The following is a 24920-nucleotide window of genomic DNA, read 5'->3' on the forward strand; positions in this document are numbered from 1 at the left end:
GGGAAGATGTATCTAGAAACGATGACCCGGAATGTTGTTAGCAAAATAGGAGAAGACGTTCCATGTTAAAGAAATAGCAGGTACAAAATTGCAGAAGTAAAAGCCCATCTACTGCTTGAAAATGTTGTTTTGATGAGGCAATATAAAACAGTGTTTAGGTGCTCAAGCTGTGGAATCACAAAGATTCCACATGCCAGTACTATGACTTCCAGCCGTGTGACCTTGGGCGGCTGACTTAAGCTCTTGTGACCTCAGTTTCCTCATCTGTAACATGCTACAGCATGGAGCTACCTCATGGGCTAAACCGGATTAAGTAATATTAGCAACGCCAAGTGTTCAGCATAGAGTCTAGCACTCATGTTTACTACGTCAACTTACCAATTATTGTTATTCTAAGAAATCTTCCTAGAGGAGATGATTTTTGAGGGAGTTAACTGAGTGTAGAAGGAAAGTGTGTTGCAAGCGATGGGGGGGGGCGGCAGTAGGGAGTATGTTCAGAGGCACAAATACATGAAGTAAGACTGTGGGAAGGACCCGCAAGCCACTATTATTGGAATATAAGGTGCAAGGCACCGAAGGGTCGGTCGTTTATGCCGTCTTAGAAGATTCTAATTTCTTCTATATACAAATGAACATCCTTGAATTACTTTAAAGACCAGGAACACGATGGTGTTTCTTTTTCAGGTGTTCTGTAAAGAAAAATGGGCTTCAAGGGGCAAGACGAAGATGGAAACCCAGTTGGGGGGCAGGTGGGTTAGTAGAGGCAGTGAGATAAAACCAGGATGCCTGAGTGGCTGCTGGCTTCAGCAGCATGGGAAATGTTGGTGGCTGCTAAGAGCAGCCCTGAGGTGCTGGGAAGAGACCTGAGACAGAGAGGGTGGAAGATGTGAGGAAGTTAGTGCAGGTAAGCCGCATGTATAGCGAGTATAGACGACACTTTGGAGAAGGAAGTTTGAAAAGGGAAAGGAATCGGATCAGGAGAAATGTTCACCACTCTTTTCATTTTCATTTTTAAAATCAAGGGTCTTGAGAAAATCAGTCAATCAAAGGGGCAGAAGTTGGAGCGTGGATGGAGGGGAGGGTTTGGACAGCACAGCATGTGAGCGTCCTCAGAATTTATCCCCACTCGCTGAGATGAGAGCATTTTCAGACAGAACTAGCAGTTACTGTGGCATAGTGATAGCTTTGGTTTTTATAGCACATTTCCCTTGAGTAATTCAAATTACAGACAATATGCTATCTCACTTATATATCTGGCATTTATATAAAGGAGGGAAAATCCTCATTTTTCATTTGAGAACATTGAAATCCAAAGTGCTTAAGGGATTATAAAACCGAACAAAATTTTAAATCCACATCTTCTTACTTTTTTTTTTTTTTTACTGTTTTTACTTAGACTGTGTTTTCTCCTATGTTTTCTAAATCAAACCAGGGAGGACAATTATGTGAGTGTAATATATATACGTGTGGATATATATATATATATATATATATATATTCTGAATTCCCTTTGGTGTGGGCTTTATCCTATTACTTACTGAATATTCATCTCTTAACAAGAATCAACTATCTAGTTTACATAGAATTCTAATATAATTTCATCTGAAGTGGAGCAAAAAAACGCATTTTTTATCATAATGAACATGTTTCTATGACTCAGTAAGTTTCCTAATGGAAACAACTGCGTCTCGCTTGAATAACACAAGAGAAATAGAATGTAAAATAGAGGTGTTTGGGACCTAGAAGAAAAAACATGTGAAAGCAAACTGTTCGTTACTTCTGTCTCAAAGAAATCATTAATTCCATTCATGGGATTTCAGGGGACAATCATATGAGGAAAACTTACCCATTCGACATAATTCGGCATTCTAGTTTTGAATAGTTTTTTTTTTGTTTTGTTTTCATCTTACTAACTTGTTAGCATTTTCTGCTAGCTTCGCCTTGTTGCAACTGTTTTTCACACTGCTTCACAAAGTCACCTTCTGAAGGACACTTAAAGCCGGTACGATCTTAGGTTCAGTGCTGTGTACATCCAAGGGATGGCACAAGACGATATAAATGTCAGAGTGCTTCCTAAGTGCTCTGCTGGGCCTCCCAAACCAGGAAGTGCAGAAGCCACTTAACTCCCCAGTGCACCAGCTCCTCCGAGAACACACCTCGGCTCCCCATTTTCTTCAGGGCCATGCTGTAAGGAGGAATGAGGAACCCCTCCGAGTCTGTTGAGAGAAGTAGGAAAGGAAACACCAAGCGCCATGAATCAACTGATGTTATAAAACTACTTTGAACATTTGGAGGTGGCAGCTGTCGTATTAAAATGTCTCATTTATGGCCCAGAAGCCAGGAAATAGAGCCCTCCGGTTTGTATCAATAAAACCCCAATTTGACCTTGGAAGTTCTGGATGTATTCCAGATTTTTTGTAAAACGGAGGAGAGTAGGTGACTTAAACACTTTTTAAGGGAAGCATTTTTAAAAGCATACGGTAGTGCTGTCTTATATTCAATCATGTGGCTGAAGGCCCTTTGCCCAGGGCAAAAAAAAAAAAAAAAAGAAAGAAAGAAAGAAAATATTCTCCCTTCTAAGAAACTCCTTATTGGACTCAACAGCCTAGTGAAGGATATTCTTTATATTTTATATCAAGGTTTTATAGTAGCACTGGGACATGGAGATATTAACAGAGACCAACATGTTTGATCATTACTCCAGATATCCCATCTGTTTTAACCCAGAAGCCGTGCAGTTTGGGTTGTAAAAATCACAGATGCAAAATAGCAAGAGAAACTTGCTTGAAAAATAACAGTTTATGCTTTAGGAAGAGTCTCACTTCTGAATTACCGCGTCATGTATAGATCCAGGAAAACCGGCCAAACCCATTGTCTAAAGAAGAAAAGAGAACTCAGCCTTAATTTACTCAGATAACGTAGACAAACTTCCTTCTCCAGATTGAGCATAATGTGGCCGTTTTTCACATACTGAACTGCCAGAAAAACACTCCTCAGCTAAACTGACCTACAGGTCTGTGCGCATTTTTCAAACTAGCATGAGCTAGATTTTAAAATGAGAATCGTTCCCAAGTCTGAATACTTTTTAAGTTGTTTTCTTTTAGAAAAATCACACCAAAAATTACAAACATTTTTATCTAACATAATCCTTCAATTCAGTTATTTGTCGCAGCATTTAGAAAGGAACCGAAACTGAATAATGTTTGAATATTTTAACAGAAGAAGGCACAGGCTGGAATACAGAAGATGTAAGCGATGAGGCAGAACAGGGTATGTGTCATGCAGAGCGATTACACCCAAGTCTCTTGAGAAGCACACAGAAAGCAAAAGGCTTTCAGCCGCCCGACGTGTAATGATATCTCCACAAGACAGATGCTGAGCCATAGAATAGCCCTGAGCTTCGATGATTTATATACTTTAAAGCTCAAGGTTTGAATCTTTCTCTTTTATCCTAATTTCTTCTTTGCAAATGTGTTTTTTTAAAACCATGTGAGTCTGTTACAAATCTATCATCTGATCTATTTGTTACAGCCACACGTCATGCTCAGTCGAAGCCATTATGAATTCTTTCCTTTGTTACTGTTCTTTATATCAGATTTTTCTTTTCTTTCATTTTTTTTAATGTTTATTTCTTTTTGAGAGAGAGAGAGACAGAGTGCAAGTGGGGGTGGGGCAGAGAGTGAAGGAGACACAGAATCTGAAGCGGACTCCAGGCTCCAAGCGGTCAGCACAGAGCCTGACGCGGGGCTCGAACTCACGAACCACGAGAACATGACCTGATCCAAAGTCAGACGCTTAACCCACTGAGCCACCCAGGTGCCCCTACATTAGATTTTCCAACATAAAGACTGAAATCTTGTGTTCTCTGCATTCTGCATTCTCTTCCTTCCATCCAAGAGTTATAATCTTTGAAATTATTTCCAAGCGAACATTTACAATTACAATTACTGTACGTTAGAAGGTCTCCTTTTGTGGTATAATATAAGGATCTTCTATTATCATCCCGTATTTTCAATGTAATCCATATTACTCACCCATTTGCATCAAAGTAAGTTTAACCTTGGGGAAATCTGTCCTTAAATGCAAGAAGGGGGAAGAATTTGGATAAAAGGTAGAATAGGGTTTATTGTGCGTCAGGAAACTTGACTGTGGTTTCCAAGTACCATGCAGTGTTTCTCTTTGCTCTGGCTGCCTCACCTTCATCCCACCCTGCACCACTCGGTAGGCAAGCCAGTCCCATCGTCCTCTTGTATTTCTTCCTCATTTTGTATCTTGACCAACATCATGGACTGGGGAAGGAGAAATGGTCCAGGTTTTGGAGATTAATAGCAGTGGAGTAAGGATTAGATGATTTTGCTGAACTTTTCCAAACCGAGCACACCCAGCACCCAGACCAAGATCAGCTGTCCTTAGAAGCCCCTCCCCACATGTCCTCTTAGTCATGATGCTTCACCCCACCCCAGGGTAACTACTCTGCAGACACTCAGCCAGATAGAGTAGCGTCACCTGCTCTTTAACTTTATATAAATGGGATCATTCAGGATGTAATTGTTTCATTGGTCGGGATTCCTTCATTCAACGTTAGTTCGTAAAATTCACCCAAATCCTTGTGCTTGGGAGTAGTTCATTGACTCAAATGCATAAATAAACCACAATTTACTTCTCCATTCAACTGCTGATGGGCATTTGAGGAGTTTATGGTTTAGCGTGGCTGCGGGCTTGTGAGGACGTGGCTGTGGTGTGCATGTGGACATGTTTCTGGTAGGTGCCGAGCGGCTGGATGTGTGTATATTCACCTGTTTAACTGTGTGTATATTCTGCTGTTTAACTGTGAACAGCAGACAGAGCATGTGGCAGGTGCTGTCCAGAAAAAGGCCCCTCCCCCGCTTGTAGAAGATTCTGTCCAGCGCCTCTGCGGTGAGATCTGATATGTCTGCCCCCCATGCAACCACCCACCCTTCTCTGGCTTAACTGGCCCTTCTGTGGAGCCATGATGCCTGACATTTGAAAGGATTGGTAGGATCCTGAAGAACCTTCTGAGTCATCAGAAAGAGCTTCTCATTTGTAGTTTTACGGTTCCACGATCAATTCATGCTAAATCCTAATTCATTTATTCACAAACAGTTATTATTTTTCCACTCTCTACAAGGTGCTATAGAAGTAAATTAAAAACATGAGGTGCCTGGGTGGCTCAGTCGGGTGAGCGTCCAACTTCGGCTCAGGTCATGATCTCACAGTTTGTGGGTTTGAGCCCCACATCGGGCTCTGTGCTGACAGCTAAGCCTGGAGCCTGCTTCAAATTCTATGTCTCCCTCTCTCCCTACCTCTCCCCCACTCACGCTCTGTCTCTCTCTCTCTCTTTCAAAAAGAAAATAAACATTAAAAAAAATTTTTTTAACAGAATCTGGGGTGCCTAGTTGGCTCAGCTGGTTGAGTGTCTGACTCTGGATTTCGGCTCAGGCCATGATCCCCGTGTCGTGGGATGGAGCCCCGAGCTGGTCTCCATGATGAGCATAGATCCTGCTTGATATTCTCTTTCTCTCTCTCTCTCTCTCTCTCTCTCTCCCTCTTCCCCTCTCACAATCTCTCACTCTCTAAAAAAAATTTTTTTTAAGTAAAAAAACACAGAATCTTGCCCCTAAGGAGTTTACAAGTTTGGGGAAGCATAAATAACTCTAGCACTAAGTAGAATGAGATGTGTTCCATTTTAAAAACATGCAGGCAAGGTGACTATTTTTCAATACTGGTACCCTACATTTGCCAAACATCATAGGCTAGGGTACTTAATTAAATATTATACAATTTTTCGTCTAGGGGCACCTGGTTGGCTCAGTTGGTTAGGCATCTGACTTTGGTTCAGGTCATGATGTCATGGTCCATGAATTTTGGCCCCGAGTTGGGCTCTGTGCTGACAGCTCAGAGCCTGGAGCCTGCTTCAGGTTCCGTGTCTCCTTCTCTCTCTGCCCCTCCCCTACTTGTGCTCTGTCTCTCTCTGTCTCTCAAAAACGAATAAATGTTAAAACTTTTTCTTTAATTTTACATCTAAACTTACTCTAAACATTTATGGGCTCATCGATGGTAGATGTAAGTTCAGGTTGAATGCCACAGAGTCTAATTTTATTCTATTCTGTGAATCTAGGGATACTTAGACTCTACACCAACAAATTTTTCAATCAGTAAATTGATACTTTCTGCTTATCTCCCCACCCTTCAGGATATACCTACAATCCTTTCTTTTATTTCCAAGTTATCTGCTAGAGTTTAGTTCTGCTGGTGATTGTATAATTATTCATTCAACATATATTTGTGTCGGTTACTTTGTGTCAATATTGTGGCAGCCCCGGAACATGAAATAAGGAAACACACCCAACCCCTGCAAACATCCTTGTCCTCTGAGGACCCTTGTCATCCTAGAATTTACAAGCTCAGCGGAAAGAGAAACAGTGGTCGAGAATTTCAACTACTGTATGTAGTGGGTTTAATAGTGTCCCTCCAAAATTCATGTCCACCTGGAGCCTCAGAATGGGACCTGTTTGGAACTTAGATTTTTACAGACATGATCAATTAAGACCATACTGCGTTAGGGTGGGCCTTGATTTAAATGACTGGTGTCTTTGTAAGAAAAAAGAAGGAGAGTCAGGTAGACACAGAAACACACGGGGAAGAAGCCTTATGATTTCACAGGAAGATAACAGAGCAATGTAGCTACAGGTCAAGGAACATCAGGATTGCTGAGAAGCTGAGTCAAGGAAAGGAGTCTTCCCTAGAGCTTTCAGAGAGAGCATGATGCTGCTGATACCTTGATTTAGGTCTCCCAGCCTCCAGAATACTAGGAGAAGTTTCTGGAAATAAAAGTAGCACCGTCGTTTTTTAAAGCTTCTCCCTTTGCTCCTCACCTTGAGCTCTCGGCACCTTGTTTAGATCTCAGCTAGAAGAGCTATTATATTTGTCATTATCTGTTTATATAACCATCTATCGGTTATAATGTGGGCTCCGTGAGAGCAAATACAGTGTCTTAGTTATTTTTATATCCCTAGAACTTTGCATGGAACCTGGCCTCTGGGATTTGATTTATAAGTGACTGCATTGATATATAAATAAGTGAGTCAGCAAATACATGCATTAAATACCTTGTTTCTGCTCTGTCTTCTTGGCCTGTCTTTGGCCCTACATAATTGCTTTTCTCTCTGGTCTGACTTAACATATTAACTGCCTTTTCTTTTTCTGTGTGCTCTACTTACCACTGACAAATATTTTTATACCAGTTGTCCCAATAAACTTTTGGAAAAAGAGTCTCTTCCTCGTGAATTTCTGTGTTTACATGTGGGGCCATTTTTCTAATTCCCTGCATCTCATGGAAATGCTAGCCATGTTTGCTTTGCACCTTTGAGAGCTAATTCTTCATCATTGCCACCATCATAACCATCAAATGGTTGAGAGCATGCTGTGTTGCATTCCATGTAGAAGGGGAGGAAGGCCATGAACAGTGGCCCCTTTTCTAAATGAGGTCACCACCTCAGTCAGAAAAACCACAGACAGGCCCCAGAATTAACTAAGATGTACAGATGGCTATGGCAAAATATTTATATTATATACAACAAAAATGTAGGAACAGTTTCTGAAGTTTATGAGAAACGAGCCACGTTTTCTGAACTAGAAATAAGACATATAACCTCACGATGAGCTCACAACCGATTGGACAACCGTGTATTGTATTGAAATTGTATGTTCCCCCAAATGCAGCACCCATGTTCTCTCTGGCCAGTGTGGGTACCCTCACTCAGGGAGGAGGGAAGAGTTGGCACCTCTCTGGCTTACAAAACTATTCTCAGCCTCCCATGCTAATCTTTCCACAAACTGGAGACAGGCTGTAATTATAAAGTAAAAGCACACCCAGCAAGGGAGAAGAAGCTGATGGCTTTTGAAACATGCTTCCCTAAGCCCAGCAGAGAAGCTGCTCGAATTTGATGGACTCTTTGAACAGGATCGGCGTTCCGAGATGCAGGCTGGAGAGGGGGACGAGTCGGGTGGACATAGAGAGGTTCATCCCAGTCTACAGAGAGGTCTGAGAGGAGGCAGTAGTAAAAAGAAGTAAGGGGGGGGGGGGGCACCTGGGTGGCTCAGTCGGTTAAGCGTCTGACTTCGGCTCAGGTCACGATCTCACGGTTCCTGAGTTCAAACCCCATGTGGGGCTCTGTGCTGACAGCTCGGAGCCTGGAGCCTGCTTCGCGTTCTGTGTCTCCCTCTCTCTCTGCCCCTCCCCCACTCGTGCTCTGTCGCTCTTGCTCTCAAAAATAAATAAAACATAAAAAAAAAAGAAGTAAGGGAGGTTGGCAAGAGAAGTCAGCCTTGGATTGGGAAGACAGTGCGTTCTGAGAAGGGGAGGAAGCCCATTACTTCATTTTTCAGGCCAGAGTTTCCCTAGCCAAATCCATCCTTAGGACGGCTCCTGAGCTCAGCACTGGTTCCAGTTTGTGACCTCAAGTCTCAGTCTCCCTGAGACCTAATTTGTAGACATATAAAAGCCCTCTTGTAGATAGAGAGATGATAGATAGATAGATAGATAGATACCATTTGCTTGTCATTTCTTGCAAAGATATTTTATGGCATACAATATAATCATTCTCAAGCATCCATCCTTACAACTAACTAAACAGAGAACTTCCTGTAGGTACCAAATGTGTTGTTTCCATTTTGAGCTTTTCTTTTTAATCTGCTAGAATAAATGATGCGTTTTCTTGACATTTCCCTCTTTACAACTATCACTACTTAGGAGTTTCATTTATTTGTATTCTTTTGATTTCCTGCCGTAGCACACATATTTATAAAACAAATTTTATTGTTAGGTTATTGGATATGCTAGTGATAATAAAGAAGTAAACAGTAAAAAGTAATGTTTGGTATTAACGGCAATATTTGGGAATAAAATAACAATAAGTGTTTCCTCTCATTGTTTTTTTTTTTTTTTTTTTTCTGGGCTAGTTTTTTGCTTTGGTTTAGTTTTGGGTTTGATTTCCGGGTTGTTTTCAAGTTTGTGCACGGAGAGAGCGGTAGATGGCGGGAGACAGTAACGCACTTGATGGGTCTCTGCTGCCATCTACCGTCCGTCGTGCACCAACTCACCGTTTCCTTGATTCGAAAACTCAAGTACTCCGTGACTTGCAGTAAGCCAAGTTCCCCCTTGTCTTCTTTCTATTTTTTTCTTTAGTTAAAGCAAAGTGAAGCCAATGCAGACACCAAAGAGAAGCTCCCTTTGCGACTTCGAATCTTTGAAAAATTTCCAAACAGACCGCAAATGGTGAAAATCTCAAAGCTTCCTTCAGATTTTACAGTTCCTAAAATCAGGTATTAATATACTTATTTCAGCGTATGTGCCAAATACACTGTCAAAGAGTTACCTTGAATCTGCATCAGTCCTTCTTTCAAGTTCATGTTTAAAAGAAGGGTATTTTTTTCTATTTTTAAGTTATTTATGTTTCTACTCTCTCTACCTCTGTTTTAAAAGCCATTGACCCCTTTAAGCGATATATTCAGAGCAGTCATTTGATGGTGGCATTAGGCTGCTTCCCCCTGCTTCTTCCCGAGATGCTCCTCAGGGATTCGTCTCCCCAGGTAACAGGCACGGGTGCTCACAGCTGCAGGTAGACACCAACCCCTGACTTTCAACCATATAAGGATAAACTTGCCTCTTGAAGCCTTTTATTTTCAAGGAAGTAGAGAAATGCCACCAGCCAGGTTTCTGTCCTGCTGTGACAGCATTTGTTTAGAACGTCGTGTCTGATTCCAGTATAATTTGTCTTTCACGCTTTTGTCAAGTTTAAAAATTCTTTAATGCATCTTAGAGAACAAGTAGTGCATTACAAAGACCTGCTCAAAAGTGTGTTGCCATTGTTTCTTTATGCATCATAAACCAACATAACTATTGTGGGAGAGAATGGTATGTCGTTCTTCCAAATCTTTAAACTGTCCTTAATGTAGCATGGACACAACCTTAGAAGGAAAATTCTGGTGACATGGCTTGCCCAGCACACTTACCTTAGGCTCTAATGGGTCTTTGTCTTCCTCTTTTAAAAGAAGAAATGTGGCATTTCCCACTTACACTAATTTTATCTTCCACCCCTTTGCCCTTCAGTTAAGCATTTGCATAAAGGATATGTTCAAACCCTTATTTTTAATAATCAAAGGATTTTATTTCAGTTGTAGCTCAAAAATCACAAATAGAACCAGAATAGTATGAAATTTGACATTTTTATGTAACTAGTTCTAAAAACAATCCTGTGGGGGGGGGGTATAAAAATGTGAGACTGGATATGGTGCCATAATATTTAAAATTCAAATGGAAATATATTTGCATTTCTGATTAAAATAATTTTTTAACTTGAAAATAGGAAGTATGGGGCACCTGGGTGGCTCAGTCGGTTAAGTGTCCAACTTCCGCTCAGGTCATGATCTTGAGGCTCATGAGTTTAAGTCCCCCGTCAGGCTCTGTGCTGAGAAGCCTGGAGCCTGGAGCCTGCTTTGGATTTTGTGTCTCCCTCTCTCTCAGCCCCTCCTCCCCCCACTCGTGCTCTGTCTCTCTCTTTCTCTCTCAAAAATAAATATTAAAAAATTTTAAAGAAAAAGAAAATAGGAAGTATAAAAGAGCCACATATTAGATTCAAGATTAGTGGTTGTATGAAAAGGTGTTATTTGCATTCTCACCATGTTTTGGAGATGAGATAAAGCAAGTTTCTTTGAGTTATTTTTAATCTTTAAATGTAAAATTATCTCTCAATAATTCTTATGATGAGTGGAAGTTCAGAGAGATGAACTAATTCTTCTAAGTCTTAGAGGCGGAAAAGAAGTATCTTATTACCACAATGAGATTCAAAAAACTACCGTCAATGACTGAATATTATTGCTTAAAAGTTATTTCAGGGACATTGCTTTTTTAAACAAAACTACTGAAGATTCAGGAAGCTTTCTCTAAATTAATTATTTTGCTAATTAAATTTAAACACTGCTCTTGGCATGATGTGTCTTCTTTCTTTCTTTCTTTCTTTCTTCCTTTTTTAGCAGGCAAAAGTTTATTAGAATATAAGATGAGGAATGAAGAATAGTAGGAAAGCTCCCTTTACAAAGAGGGGACATTAGAAAGTGAATGTCCTGGGTCTTTTTTTCTCTGAACTTCTGTCACCCTATCATAGCTCAAGCAAATACACAGGTGTAAAACGCCACCACGTGCTCCATTTTATTTAACAATGCTTGACATGTGTGTGTATGTACTTCATTTGCAAAGGGAGAGTTTCATGAAGCAGTTCATCGATCGCCAGCAACAGGACACCTGCTGCCTGTTACGGAGCCTCCCTTCCACCTCTTCCTCGTCCTGCGATCACTCCAAACGGTCCGCAATAGAAGACAACAAATACATTGACCAAAAAGTAAGAATCCACTGCTTCAAATTACCAAAGTTTTCTTAAGCACGTATGTTTTACATAATTGCAAGGCTCTATGGGGTCCTGAAATCGAAGGTCTCAGGACAATAATGAAGAAAATGATTTTATTTGTAGAAGAAATTGTTAAACCTGACATTGGTATTATTTATGAATTTCAGTTTTGCATTTGTACACGTCAGCTTCTGAGCCGTGCCAGGTAGCAGCCCTGTGACTTTGATGGGTAGAGACCGTCCCAACCCTGCATTTTCTTACTTGCAGAAGGGTTCTGATTGCCAGCGGTCAGCCCGGTTTATGGGTGGCCTGTGTGTTGCTTTTTCAAGAGACCATGTTTATTCCAGTTATTACACTAGGGAGAAAAACCAGAGGAGGTTCCTATAAAAATCAGTCAAGGGGCTCCTGGGTGGCTCAGTCAGTTAAGTGTCTAAGTTTCAGGTCATGATCTCGCCGTCCATGAGTTCGAGCTATGCATCAGGCTCTGACGGCTCAGGGCCTGGAACCTGCTTCAGATTCTGTGTCTCCTACTCTCTGTTCCTCCCCCACTTGCACTCTGTCTCTCTCTCTCTCAAAAATAAATAAACATTAGAAAAAAAAATCAGTCAACATAACTACCGCTTATTAAGTGCTTAGTATGTGGTGGCAATTATTGCTATGTGTTGTCTTAATCATGTTGTGATCTATCTATCATTCAATAGTTGATAGGGAATTTTTTCCCTCGGATTCCACAGTTAGAAAATGAATGACCAGTTACAGAGTTTGTAACAGATCTTAAACGTTAGGGTTCACTTGCGGGCATTTTCCTTTGGAAGTCCTGGTTCACTTTTTATTCCATTAAATTGGGGCCACCCTTTTTCTGTTGCTTAGGATCAAATACATATTTCTCATTATCACGTGAAAATAAAATACCAGCCCCTTCATCCTCTTTCCCCTGCTCTCCCATCCCACGAGGATTAGCCTTTCCCCACAGAGTGCCTTTCCCCTCTGCTGCTTTTCTCCTGCCCTTCCCCACCTCTCCCCTCTAACTCTCCCAGCGCTCATCATGTGCTGCAGCCCGGTGATTTTGTTCTCAGTTACAATAATGAACTCCTTGTGCGATGTCTCTTCCTGCTTATTTTCTTTCAGTCACCTACAGATGCTATTTCTCTCTCTTCTAGATTCCAACGTTGTAGATGACAAGTCTGATGCCACTGTCATTTTTTTTTTCATATGAATATAATTAGTTTTTTCTTTGGTGGTTGGTTGGTTGGTTGGTTGGTTGGCAGGTAGGCTTTCTGGTTTGGGGGAGCTTTTAAGACTTTCTACGTATCCCTGGGGCTCAGAAGCCTTACCAGGATATACTTTGTATGTCGTTTCTCATCAGAACTGCCCCAAATGGGGAGTCTTTTCAGTTTGCAGACTGAGATATTTGTCAGGGAAATTTTCATTTACTATTTGTTCAATTATTACTTTTCCATCTGGCCCTTTATTTCCCTCTTACTTTTTCCCTCATGATTGCCATCGGTCTGCTTTTCTTCTGTGCTTTGAAATATTTATTCCACTATATCTTCCAAGCCACTGAATTGATCTCAACTGAGATTTTTCTTTGCCTTTAAATTTTGAGTGGAAAAAAACCCCACAAAATGTGCATTTGCATGCATGTGTACACATACAAGCAATATTCTTACCCTCATTAAAGACTTTGACTGTTTTTTAAAAAATATTAAATTTGTCACATTTCTTGTCCACAGTTGTTACATTTCATTCAATACTGTGTCCAGGACATACACGAGGAACTGCATGTGTTAGTGGACAATCAAGTGGAGGGATAGTGGCCTGGTTTCAGCCACTCAGTGTGAAATCGCATTTTACATACTAGAACACAGAATGTTTATTTTTAAATTTTATTTCAAATGCAGACTTTAAGCCAGAGTTATGGAATGAATCCCCAGCCTGGGCTGTGGTTGTCGTGACCAGCCATCTCCACAAAGAATGCCGAGAGCTGGTGGCCGTTATGCCCCAAGTGGGCATAAATCCACAACATGCTCTTTTAAGTCACTTATAACATTATTCCACTGGAAACACAAAATTGAAATTAGTCCCTGATCATTTATTTTCTCTCTGAAAGCAAATACGACATTTCTCACACTTTCTGAACAAAATATTTTGAAATTGGTGAGGAAAAAATAAAGATTCTTGGCAGGTGTGTGGGGGTTCCAAGGGGGGCACACCCTATCACCCTTCTGGGTGCCCACCATCTCCCTCCCCTAGCGATCCCTGTGCTAGATCACTGTCTGAGAATTTCAGATGCCATTTCTGACTTCTCCAATGTCCTTATATTTTTGTGGCTTCTGTCTACTTTCTCATTTCACATTATTTTTAACTAACTGAAAGTAAGATAACAATTACAATTTTATTCCATTATCGTACAATTGTGCCTTTCTCATAATATCCTAAAATATAATGAACTAGCACAGGCACTGCTCCTCAGTGGTATCTAAATCACTCAGCATTGTAAAAGAGACCAGAACTAGAGCACCTGGGTGGCCCAGTCAGTTAAGCATCTGACTCTTGATTTCAGCTCAGGTCATGATCTCACGGTTTCCATGAGTTCAAGCCCCAATTTGGGCTCTGCACGTTGACCATGTGGAGCCTGCTTGGAATTCTCCCTCTCTTCCTCTCTCTCTGCCCCTCCCCAGCTCTCTCTGTCTTTCACAAAATAAATAAATAAATTTTTTAAAAAATTAATAGAAGATACTAGAATTTTTTGATGACAACAGGCATTCCCCAATCTATAAGTTTGGTTGATTCAAACACCCAATATCTGATCTTGTACCAGGAAAATTATAGAGATGGTTAGGTTATCCTTCACCCCAGGCAAGCTTCGTTGGCCCATATCTGGATAATCTACAATTGGGAGAATATTATTTACCTCCTCGTGAGCTCCATTTTCTGGAGACATGCTCCAGTTGGGAAGGTGGGGTGTAGAGAACATATTTTCTCTTCATCTCAGTAGCCACTACCCTAGCATGGCAGCAGCAAGAAGGTTTACCCAGGCTACTGTTGCTTCTTAAAGCCTTGGCTTTATTTAGGCTGCAGGGAAAGTCAACTTCCCTCCTTTGGCGTTCCAGTGTTTGCAGCTTCAGCTGCCATTGCTTCCTGGCTGTCCTCAGAAGTACCTGGGAGGGGCGCCTGGGTGGCGCAGTCGGTTGGGCGTCCGGCTTCAGCCAGGTCACAATCTCGCGGTCCGGGAGTTCGAGCCCCGCGTCGGGCTCTGGGCTGATGGCTCAGAGCCTGGAGCCTGTTTCCGATTCTGTGTCTCCCTCTCTCGCTGCCCCTCCCCCGTTCATGCTCTGTCTCTCTCTGTCCCAAAAATAAATAAATGTTGGAAAAAAAAAAAAAAGAAGTACCTGAAGTACCTGGGATTTGTTGTCTGTGTTGAGTGCCATTAGCCCAGAAAACCCGACACAGAGAAGCCCGCTTAACGAATGTCAGCATGAGGATGCCCCAGGGGAGCAGAAATTGAAGAGGAAGCAGTCTAGTATTTGTATTTGTAAACATGCCAAGCCTTTTTTAAATTTTTACTTAAAAACCTTAAAGCCACATAAAATTACATAAGCACATGACAAAAATCCTGAACAGAGACCATACCCCTCATAGCTTCTGATAAAATATTTTTCGGTGAGCACTTGGAAATTTCTGTGACAGCCCCAGATGCCTTTGGAAATGCCTGGCAGTGTCCAGTGGATGGCAAGGCTTTCTCTCTATATGAAGAAACTCTCCAGCGTGGTACGGCACAGGTTGAGGCTGTTTTTCCTCAAAGAGTAGTAAGAAATAAAAAGAAAATGTGAGGCCGGTCTAACAGTGATTCCCATGACATGAAAAAAAGGAGCACTAAAGTAAAACTTTTCCATTAATGCTGACCTGTAAGGAGAAACTTCTGAGTCCCGCAAAGCTGACCTCGTGTCAAGGAAAATACTGAGTCCCCAGGAACATGAAGATCATAAGTTAAGGGATAAAAAAGAAGACACGACAACGAACAGTGGGGGTGGTTTTGGTTATGCAACTGGAGGAACATGAGGGCACAAAGGCACATGCTGGGCAGGGTACTGTCCGAGTTATGACCTTGGCTTTGAACAACCATAAATAATTCCATGGCAATCTTATGCTGCAGGGACCTGATCACCTTTATCATGTAGTTTAAAATACCTGTCCTTCTCCCCATAAACAATAAGCAAACAAAAACATAAAATCTTTAAGTTGTTGTTGCAGATCCTAAAGGAAAAAGACAGAGGGGCACTTGGGTGGTTCAGGTGGTTGAGTGTCCGACTCTTGATTTCAGCTCAGGTCATGATCTCACGGTTTGTGGGATCAAGCCCTTCATCAGGCTCTGCGCTGACAGTGTGGACCCTGTGGACCCGGATTCTCTCTCTTTCTCTCTCTCTCTCTCTCTCTCTCTTTCTCCCCTTCTGCCCCCTCCCCCTCAAAATAAATAAATAAACTTAAAAAAAAAAAAGACAGGAAACAGTGCTTTCCAACCTCTCCCTTGTGGTGAATGGCTGCCCTTCCAGACTCCATAGAAAATGGCATTCCCAAGGCTAATTCCCTCATTCCTTTCTCCTCCTACTCTCCCACACCTGGGGCGTCAGCCAGGGGTTCCCTCTCCTGGTTAAAGGATAAACCTGCATCTCTTGAGAGGAGGTTTGTACTTTCCAAGCAGAAGGAAATCGGGCAATGGTTTTCTACCCATTTTTTGTCCAGATTATTGAAACTAAACCCTGGGATTCTTTACTAGAGTGTTTGTTAGTAAACTGAGGTGTGAACGTGCTTTTTCAGTAGCCCTGGTAATAAAAGCAGCCCATTCACAGGTGAATCGTCTCCATAATGTCAAGGTTTGCACTGTGGCTGGAACTGGCGACTCTCTGCCCTTTAGCTGAGCTCGCCAATCCTTCTGCCCTGCTGTCTTGGCTGCTGTGCCCTTTCTGGGGTCAAAACCTCACAGCATGTGGAGAACATGAGGGAACTACACACTCACATCAGCCTGAGCTTGGTTTCAGCTCAGGTCATGATCTCACAGTTTCGTGCATTCAAGCTCCGTATCGTGCTCTGTGCTGGCATCATGGAGCCTCTTTGGGATTCTCTCTCTCTCTCTCTCTCTCTCTCTCTTTCTTTCTCCCTTTCTCTCTCTCTGCCCCTGGCCCACTCATGCTATCTCTGTCTCTCTAAAAATAAATAAATAAAGTTAAAAAAAAATAGAGAGTATTTCTCTGACAATAGGGCAACATCTGCCTCTGTCTTACCTGCCTCCTTTCTGCTAAGCATATACAGCAAGTTCCACAGTAAGCCTCCACATTTATCAGCTAACACATGTACAAAGTGAGGGAAGTGATACAAGTAATTACTATGTTTTCTTGGCCCTTTTCATTTCCATGAGTCTTCAGGTTCACTCAGTCATTCAGCAAACATTTATGGAACACCTGTTGTTCCTCTGGCACTCTTTTGGGGCCCTGAAAATTCAACACTGAGCAAAATGTGATCAGTGCCCTTTAGGGGCTTTTAGTCTCGTGGGGACAAATGTGTAAATGCAGGGGGGTAAAAATTGTTGCAGGAACCTGAGACAGGATCCCTTACAGGAGCAGGAAGCTTGAGCATTGTAGGAGGAAGGTGCTCCAGGCAGAGAGGGAAGCCTGTGGAAAAGCACAGGACGCCGAAGACGCTTGACATAACTTCATGAGAAGCAGAGTAGAATGGTGATTATGACCAGTCACAGTCATAAGTGATGTCAGTTCCGATCCTCATCCCTAGAGATAATTCTTATTTTCAGTGTTTGTCATGAGGATTAAATAATAGATTATAATATGTTAAATGCCTAGCATTGCACTGGCATAGCTTATGTCATGTGCCTCTAACACCAGATAAAAAAGATTACCGATACTAAACCATACCATGAATTCAGACTAAGCAAATAGACTTACATTCATCAGTCAAGACAAAGGACTTTTACATAAACAAATTAACCTCCAATTCTAACAGTCTAGTTAAGCACAATATATCAATTATTGATTTATTTTCCTTATTGCTCATGAATATGATTTTTTTTAGTCTGATTTTTTGTGATATTTCAGTTACTACCCTCATGGCCTACATAGTGTCTCAGATTCTCAAGAAGTAAATTAAATTGCTCTGGAAAGATTTACTCTTCACAAAGCCTTGTTGATTGCCAGACAGCATTTTGTATTTTTCTGTGTGATTATAGAGTGTTTGATGATTTGTTCCAGTAACTACATACAGAGCAAGTTAACTGATCTATAATTTTCAGGATGAACATTTACTCACCAAAAAAAGGGGGGGGGGGTGTGCGGAAGAACAGCCTATTTTCATCTTTAGGGCTTTTACTCTTCTGAAAGGATTTTCTAAAATAATAGCTTAGCATCTCCGCGGTGCTTTTCAAGACACATCTCTAGGAGGACAGTGGGAGATTACATGGCATCACCACCTCACCAGGGGCCGGATAGCAGAGTTACAAACCATGTGGTCGGGGGGGAGGGAAGAAGCCACCAGACAGAATGTGAAAACTCTCTGGACTTCCGGACTTCTGTGTTTAGCTTACAAATGCATTAGTAGGTGATTGATTGTCCATTTATTCACAATAATGGAGAGGAAACAAAAAGATACAAAATATAAATGAAAACTTTTTCTTTCATTTTGATTGGCCTTTGCAGTATGTTTTCGTGCTGAGATCAAAGTACAGCTGAGTACTGTACTCAGTACATCTTTTCATTTCAGTTATTTCTTGAGGCCCTTTCTATGCACACAGTGAGCTGGGGTCCAGGTAAAAATCACGTCCTGCCGTCAGCTAACACAAGAAGAGAAATTCCCGGTCAGTGATTCTTCTTGCAGAATATTTAGTGGTATAATCATTTTGGGTCTGGGATTATAAGTACTTTGCATTCCTTAGGTGTACACCCACTGAAGTTCAAAAGTAAATGCATCTAGGATCAAGCATCATCTGTAGATAATACAGAAGGCTTTTAACCACAATTTTTTGGTGCTGTCTCCAAAGCAATGATCAGAGCTGACTTTGCAACTAAGCCTATCTGTGAAAGTTACATTTAACTCCCCTGTCTCAATGTTCTTCTCTTTTGAGTATAGTTTACTCTTAAGTTTTACTTTCCGTTAAGTGTAATACCGATCCCAATGTGTTACAGTTGTTGCTGGGGCTGGTATATTTGGATCTAAAGTTCCAATACAATTGAACCATAATTGGAGAGCAAGCACTGCTCCCAGAGTGCCTAGGATTTTAAATTCACAAACACCTGCATGATTAAAAGCATCTGGCATTTTCTCCCAGAATCATAAATCCACTCTTTTTTTTTTTTTAATCTCTGCAGGTTTTTGGTTTTTGTCTCTCTGTCTATATGAGCTCTAAGCATGAAGTGATATGCTTAGGTATATATTATAGTGTATATTATGGTTTCCCACCAGTAGGTAGTGTACTTTGAGCATACCTGTTTTTGACGATACTGGTTCCCCCTCATCTTCTGAATCATTGGCATCATTACACTGGTCTAGCGATGTGTAAGTTGTTGGAGATTCGGCCAAATCTCCAACGCCACAAGCTCGAGTGACTAAAGCATTGTCATGCAATCTAGTGCAAAAACAGTCAAGCCAATTAAGTTTCCAATCATCTGGTTTCTAGTTTCACAAGATTTTCCTATCAAGTGAATTGGTGCATTTCAAAATAAATAGGCTTCCTTTGTAATTTTTACCTGATTCACATTTGTTATTTCAAGGATTCACTTCATAAGAAAAAAAAATGTAGTACAGAAAAGAGTCATCTCTAATATTAAGCAATGTATTCATTCTGTAAATACATTTCAAGAACAAATTACAGGCAGTACTGGACAGTGGAGAGAAATGTAGTGGACAAAGAATCCACCAGCCTTACCATATGGAGCCTATGATCTGGTGGAATTCACAGAAAGATAAAAAGGTGTTTCACACACAGAGCAGAAATCAATGGGTATGGGTGCCCTTGGCCCCAAAGGACGACTGTGAAGGGTGTGTGTGTGTGTGTGTGTGTGTGTACATATTTATATATTTTTAAATTTTTATGTCTGGTGTTTTTTCAGGGTTCAGAATTTATAATGTTGAAATAACAAGATCAAAACTCTTGACCCATCATCTAAAAGTCCCTTTTCACAAAATCCACATTCTAAGGCATATTTCAAAGCTTCATAACATGCTATTATAACAGTACTCACCTTTGCATACATTGTAATGTGACTATTTTAATTTTGCTGCTGCCTACACTAATCACCTTTTTAAATTCTTTCTTTCCAAGCATAATGTCAATTTTATAAAAAGTTGATTTTATAGAAACATCCTGCCGTACACATGATCTGTCCTATGCTCCATGGGATTAGTTTTCAGTTCACAGGTGCATGAAAAATTAAAATACGGCTGAATGATGTACCTACCACCTTCAACCTATGTAATTTTAAGTAATTGCTTATTTCCAATTATGAAATTTTATGTGGGAGACTTATTCAATAAAGCAGCTAATTACAATAATTACACTACACCTTTCCAGCAGAAATGACATTCACCAAGCCCTGTTCATTGGACCATGGTTTTGTGCTTTATGGTCATATGTTTTTATAAATGCCTTTCCATTTATTGTCAGCCTGTTAATATTTGCAAAATGAAAAAAGGAAAAACATGACTCTAAAACTTTTTATCAGTTACAAACAGAAATACGTTGTTAACAACTCCAAATCAGAAAAAGTGAGCTGAATACTTAGAATAGCTATGGTTTTCTGTCTCAAGTAAATACTAATGGCTTCATTTTGAAGGAGGTTACCAGAGAATACAGGTGTTCAGACTAAGCACAGCAGCATTCCAAAGGAAGCTACTATTCCCTGATAGTCTAGGGTTACTCCCTGGTGGTTGAATAAATGAATTAATATTCTACTTAATTGAAAGTTGTGATGGATCCCAGATTTCAGCAATCAGTAAATGTAAAATATAAATACTCTTATCATACTGGTATTAATAGGTGAGAAAAGTTATTGATCTCCTTTAGTGCTTCAGGGTCATTATTCTGAAAATCAGGTATGCATATACGTACAGAACAAAGGAAAAACGTGCTAGTTGATATCTTGCATAAGATTTGGGATAAGAGCAAGTTATATGTATAAACCAAACCTTTCATGTCAAATAAATATCATTGTATTACAGTATAGTTTGGAAAATCCTTTTTTTATACTGTTAAGCCTTGTGACATTTTAGATACACATGGTTTAGTGATGAGATCTGAACATTGAGCTATATAATCTAGACTTAATTATAATATTTTAATTTATAATTTGAGTGACCTAAACAACATAATTTCTATGATTGTCAGATTTCTCACCTGTGAAAAAGAGATAATAACACATACCTATGAGTATTAATTTGAAAATTAAATTACAAATATGTGTAAGATACCTTAGCGCATGATCAAAGAGCCAAGAAAATTAATAAGGATTTACAATATTTGAAATACACAGTTGACTAGCTTCACGTAGTGGGCATTTATACAATTCTTCATTTAGCGACTTGAGAACACACATTCTTTTTTTTTTTTTTTAATTTTCTATTTATTTGTTTTGGAGAGAGAGAGAGTATGAGTGGGGGATGGAAGAAGAGAGGGAGACACAGCATCAAAAGCAGGCTCCAGGCTCTGGGCTGTCCACACAGAGCCCGACATGGAGCTCGAAGTCACCAGCTCAGATCATGACCTGAGCAGAAGTTGGACACTTAACTGACTGAGCCACCCAGGCGCTCCAAGAGCACATATTTTGATTGAGGCACACCTAAATGATTTACAAAACATGACCACTTACATACCACAAAGGAATTCTAAACATGAACCAAATCACTATGCTAGAGAAGACATTATTTAGCGGAAGTGTAATAAGATTAGAAACTAAATAACAACCAGAAAACACCAACACCTTTCAAAATTTAAAAATCACTTTTAAATAATTTAGACAGCATAGAAGAAACCACATGGAAATAAAAAGTTTCTAGAACTGAAAACTAATAAACACTATGTAGATTGAACCTATGAGAAGCAACCAAAGGCATTTTTAGAGGGAAAGTTATACCCTTGAGTGCATATTTAGCAAAAGAATAGAGGCTGGCACTAATCATCCAAATATTTAACTCAAGAATTTATAAAAATACCAACCAAGAAAATATTAAGACAGTGGAAGGGGAAAATAAGTATATTTTAATCAAATAGGGGAAAAAGAAGCAATAAGTAATATTAGTAAAACTAACATTTTGTTCTTTGAAAAGACAAATAAAAATGATAAATCTGCATTAAAATTCAACAAAAAAATACGTAAGGAGTCTTCCGGCATAATGATAGAAGCATTGGCATAGTTTTCTTAATCTCCTTGAATTAAGTAAATAGAATACCTAGATAACATGAAAGTAAATAGAATACCTAGATAACAACCAAACTCCATAGACAATATTTACAACAAAATTAGGTAATCCACAAACCACAAGTAAAAGCAGCTGTAGACAAAACAATAGCCACATGGTTTGCAAGGTGACTTGGTCTGTTTGGAATGCTACAACACATACCACAGACTGGGTGACTTCAACAACAAGCGTTTATCCCTCAGAGCTCTGGAGGCTGGAAAGCCTAACTAAGATCGAGGTGTCAGCAGATTTGTGTCTGGTTCTTCTTCCTGGTTCACAGATGACTGCCTTCTGGCTGCGTGTTCATATGACCGAAAGAGGGAGGGCTCTGGTCTCTTCCTCTTCTTATGAGGGCACAAATGCCATCACGGGGCACTATCCTCATGACCTCCTCTAAACATAGGTACTTCTCAGAGACCCCTTCTCCTAATATCTTCACACTGGGGGGCTAGAGCTTCAACACATGAATTTGGGGTATAACACATAGTATTGGTGCTGTTGGGGAGGAAGCCAAGTTAGTTACAGGGCATGTAATGTCTTTGAGACTGGACCACACCTGCCTAGCTCCACACAAAGAAAAACATCCAGGAGTGGAAACAAACTTGACAGGCCAGTGACAAGAGTGATGAGGGGAAAAGTAGATCCAGATAAAATTGGTGGTGTCTGCTCCCCATAACAAAGCCAGGAAATCTCAGAAAGAAGGCTGCCATATGGTTCACTATGTTAAAACCACAGAAGAAGACACTCTGAAGCTAGAAGGAAATACTAAGGTGTTCAGGAAAACTGTGTGTAAGCATGAGCAATGGAAATTTATCACAGCCAAATTCCCTACAAGAATTGTAAGAGACAAAGAATAAGGAGCAGAATACTGTCCCAATAGAGTGAAACTTACCCTAAAGACCTACCTACCAATGGCTCAAACTGTAGCATTATATGGGAAAATGAGTTAAAAGACATATGGGGATGGAACTGGACGGTATCATGCTAAGCGAGATAAGTCAATCAGAGAAAGACAGATATCATATGACTTCACTCATATGTGGAATTTAAGATACAGAACAGATGAACAAAAGGGAAGGGAAGCAAAAATAATATAAAAGCAGGGAGGGGGACAAAACATAAAAGACTGTTCAACTGTTCACAGTTCAAAGACTGTTAGTTACAGAGAACTAACTTAGGGTTGTTGGAAGGGCTATTGGGGGGATGGGCTAAATAGGTAAGGGGCATTAGGGAGGACATTTGTTGGAATGAGCACTGGGTGTTATACATAGGGGATGAATTACCGGAATATACTCCTGAAATCATTATTGCACTATATGCTAACTAACTTGGATGTAAATTAAAAATAAATAAATAAATAAATAAAATTTAAAAAGACATACAGATTACATAAGACTAGAATAGCAACAAAAGTAAGAAATTCATACATAAGGTGCTTGAATTCAGGAAAGAAGTACAGTTGACTCTTCAACAATATGAATTTGAGCTGTGCACATCCACTTACATGCAGATTTTTTGATAAATGCAGCACAGTACTATCTGTAAATGTATTTTCTTTATGCTTTTAATAACATTTTCTTTTGTCTAGCTTGCTTTATTGTAATAATACAGTATATAATACATATGGCATACAAAATAATGTGTTAGTTGACTGTGTTATTGGTAAGGTGTCCAGTCAACAGTAGGCTGTTAGCAGTTAAGTTTGGGGGGGGGAGTCAAAGGCTATGTGTGTGTTTTCAACTGAATGGAGTGTCAGTGCCCCTAACCCCTGCATTGGTCAAGGGTCAACTATATTAGTAAAAGCAATGAAGACTAAACTAGGCAGAACATAAAGTGATTACATACATCAGATGATGCCTTTAGAAAACTAGAAAGTAAAAAAGAGGAAATTTGAAGACATCAAAAAGAAATGAAGAAAGAAATGAAAATTATTTGAAAGAAACTGACAAATCAAAGAATTTCAGTGAAGGTCCCAGATCTGTATTATAAAGATCCTGAAAGAAGAAAACAAAAGCCATAGCACAGAACAGCATTAAACTTTTCTGAAATGTAAAAAGATTTGAAACTATATATTGGAACTGAAAACATCAATAACAAATGACCAAAAATAAGACATATTGCAGACAAATTACAGGACTTAAAAAATTATATATACATATATATTTAATATATTATTTTATTATATTATAATTAATTATTATATTATATATTTTTATGTATTATATATTTATATATATTATATTTTTATAACATTATATTATAATTAGTATTATAATCATAATATAATAATATAATGTAATAACTTAAAATTTATATACATATGTATGTTTAACATATATCTTTAATATATCACTCTTAACTATAGAGAACAAAGGGGTACTGGAGAGGAGGTGGTTAGGGGATGGCCATTAAGGAGGGTGTAATAAGCACTGGGTGTTATATGTAAGTGATGGATTATTAAATTCTACTTCTGAAACCAATATTCCACTACATGTTAACTAACTGGAACTTAAATAAAAACTTAAAACCAATACTAATAATAATAAAATAAAACAAAAATAGGCATCAGCTCAAAATGAATAAGTGACTTATAAAGGGAAGAACATTTGATTACCATCAGACTTTTTGGCAGGAATGTTTTATGTCAGAAGAAATTAGAATCACATATATAGGATACCCAGGAAAAGAATATGTCATCCAGCTTTCTTATGTCTGGGAAAACCACCTCTCAAGTTTAAAGGAGAAAAGAAAACAACTACTATTAAGATGTAAGAATGTAAGTAATGTTGTTCCTATGAGTCTTTCCTGAGGAAATTACTAAAAAACATGCTTCAAACAACCAAAATGAATTCCAAAAATGACTCTAAGACATTAACATAAGAACAGGTGGCAAACATTCTTAAACTGTGTATGACTAACTAGGACCACATGAGGATTAAAATAAAGAGAAAAATATACAATATCTATTTGCTCTGCTAATATGAGTATAGTACAAGTGTACAAATGAGAGAAAATGGGAAGAATGTATTCATTTTT

The 24920-nt window shown here is 39.6% G+C and overlaps 1 protein-coding gene across 5 annotated transcripts in view; it reads left to right on the top strand.

The window, feature by feature from the left end:
- Window positions 1-24920, top strand: part of NALCN (sodium leak channel, non-selective) — a 300559-nt gene that overhangs the window by 202737 nt on the left and 72902 nt on the right. For all 5 annotated transcript variants that reach the window (XM_040487132.1, XM_040487128.1, XM_040487129.1 and 2 more), the window contains 2 exons: window positions 9209-9345; window positions 11279-11420. In XM_040487132.1, coding sequence (XP_040343066.1) covers window positions 9209-9345; window positions 11279-11420 — 279 coding nt within the window. The remainder of the gene's footprint in view (window positions 1-9208; window positions 9346-11278; window positions 11421-24920) is intronic.

Source organism: Herpailurus yagouaroundi, unplaced genomic scaffold (assembly GCF_014898765.1).
Source record: "Herpailurus yagouaroundi ecotype Mexico unplaced genomic scaffold, PumYag 164, whole genome shotgun sequence".
Classification (NCBI taxonomy): domain Eukaryota; kingdom Metazoa; phylum Chordata; class Mammalia; order Carnivora; family Felidae; genus Herpailurus; species Herpailurus yagouaroundi.